The 2,016-nt window shown below is 40.2% G+C and overlaps 1 protein-coding gene across 1 annotated transcript in view; it reads left to right on the forward strand.

The window, feature by feature from the left end:
- Positions 1-2,016, forward strand: part of anxa1a (annexin A1a) — a 12,410-nt gene continuing 10,394 nt past the window's right edge. Inside the window, exons 1-3 of the mRNA XM_015037314.1 lie at positions 1-108; positions 606-685; positions 1,382-1,472. Coding sequence (XP_014892800.1) covers positions 626-685; positions 1,382-1,472 — 151 coding nt within the window. The 5' untranslated portion in view covers positions 1-108; positions 606-625. The remainder of the gene's footprint in view (positions 109-605; positions 686-1,381; positions 1,473-2,016) is intronic.

Here is a 2,016-nt window from a genome sequence, read left to right on the forward strand (position 1 = left end):
ACTCTTCACTAGGTGGAGTTTAGCTCAGACATAAATACACTTCTTCTGCCCTTACAACGCCCCTGCAACCACACAGTAAGACTGACTTCTCCCCTCTGAGGCCTCTCGGTAAGTAAAAAAAAAAAAAAAAAACTGCATTCTGTTCTCCTGTTCTTAGTTTCTGACTTTAGCTTAGAGTTTGTGTGTAAACTGAAATCTGTAAGTATGCTGTGTCTAACGGGATTGATGAGGGTGTGGCTGATGAGATTGCGGAGATGTTGCAGGTTTTGCGTTTAATACAAATGCAGAGTTGTTACGGTAATATTACGCCGCTATAGTTCCCATTCAGGCGCCACCTGAAGTTATAAGAAACGGATGATGGAGTCTATAAAAGTCTGTCTCCATATCAAGCTGGTGGGTGCGGCTGCGCAGTCTGCATATTGTTATAATTACAGCGCTAAACCTCTTGTAAATCCAGTTCAGAAGGGCTGAGTCTTTCCTCTGCATTCAGGTTTGATGGATTTGAATAAAACTAAAAAAATAATACGTCTTAAATAAAACAAAGCCTGCAATATCCTCTTAAAAACGGACATCTTCTTCTCTAACTTTGTCCTCTCCTCTTACAGACAGAACCAACTCTCCCAACATGTCTTTCATCCAAGCCTTCTTGCAGCAGACAGTTTATCTGGGCTTGCCCGATGAGTCAGTGAGTAACTCTTTAGCACTGTTTTAGTTGCTAAGGCCAACCTTTTTGTTTTTTTCCCCTTTTTTTCTCCTTCCTCTGCGGTATGCCCTGATGGAAAAACTGATCAGGCAGAAGGCGGTGTAGAGGAAAAGAAAAAAAAAAAGTCTCCAACATAGCAAAGGAACTACATGAATGGGCGTAAAGAGGGAAGGAAAAGGTTGTAGGGCTAAAACAAAGACAAAATTAGAGCTGAAAACAGAAAAATGAAAGGAAATCTGGACTTTTAAGGTTGTGTGAAATGAGACTGATGGCTGAAGCTCTGGGAGTTTGTGACTCAGGGAAGCAGGAATTTCTGCCCCTCCCTTTATAAACTTTGCAAACACAAAATGCTACTTCTCCTTTCTCCGATTGCTTAAAGTTGAATTAGGGAGAACGTTGCACAACTTTTTAATCTCCTACAGTATTGCTCAGTGCACCACATGGCACTCACAGCCGTGGAAGCGCAAAAAGCAAGAATAAAGACTGTTGCAAGTGTCATTTTCTGTGTGATCTTCATAAATACGTGTAATACCCAATTGTGTTTGTTTTGGCATTTGAGCAGATAAGGCTTTAAAATAAGAAAAGAAAGAAAAACTCTTGCAGCATACCTCATGCACTCCTCTTTGCAGCAATCAATCAAATAAGACAACCCCACCAATCACCTGTGTTCCCTTTTAGCTCCTCAAGAACGAGGGAACGGTGACTGCTGCTCCAAACTTCAACCCCAGTGCAGACGCTGGAGTCCTGGAAAAAGCCATCAAGACTAAAGGTGAATTTTAGATGCACAAATAGATGCTGCTTAGGCACATGTGAACATGTTTCTCTGGTCTTAAAGACCTGAGGGCTGTAGGAACCACTGCTGGTTTGAAAGATTTGGCTTTCTGCTGACCTTTAGCTGTCAGATTTATTTTTTATTATTTCAGATCTTGCTGTTATTCCTAGTTTGACTTTACATTTATTTGCGTTTTATTGTACTTTTTTACAATTACAATTTACAATACAGTTTGATTTGGTTTTGATTAATAGATTTTTAAATTTAAAATTGTTCTTTTATTTTAATGTATCTAACGCACTCTGCATTTTGGATGCTAAGTCCTCTAAAAATAAAGAGTGATGGACCGAATGCTGTTCCTTAAAACTAAAAAAAAACATCAACATCTTCTGTGCATGATGTGTCATTGCAACTCCACGAATCAAATCATTATCTTAACCAATCGCACACTGCAGGCGTGGATGAGCACACCATCATCGATGTTCTGGTCAAAAGGAGCAACGACCAGAGGCAGCACATCAAAGAGGCGTACCAACAGGCC

The sequence above is a fragment of the Poecilia latipinna genome, unplaced genomic scaffold, assembly GCF_001443285.1.
Source record: "Poecilia latipinna isolate Pla-1442-1.1 unplaced genomic scaffold, P_latipinna-1.0 Scaffold400, whole genome shotgun sequence".
NCBI classification, from domain to species: domain Eukaryota; kingdom Metazoa; phylum Chordata; class Actinopteri; order Cyprinodontiformes; family Poeciliidae; genus Poecilia; species Poecilia latipinna.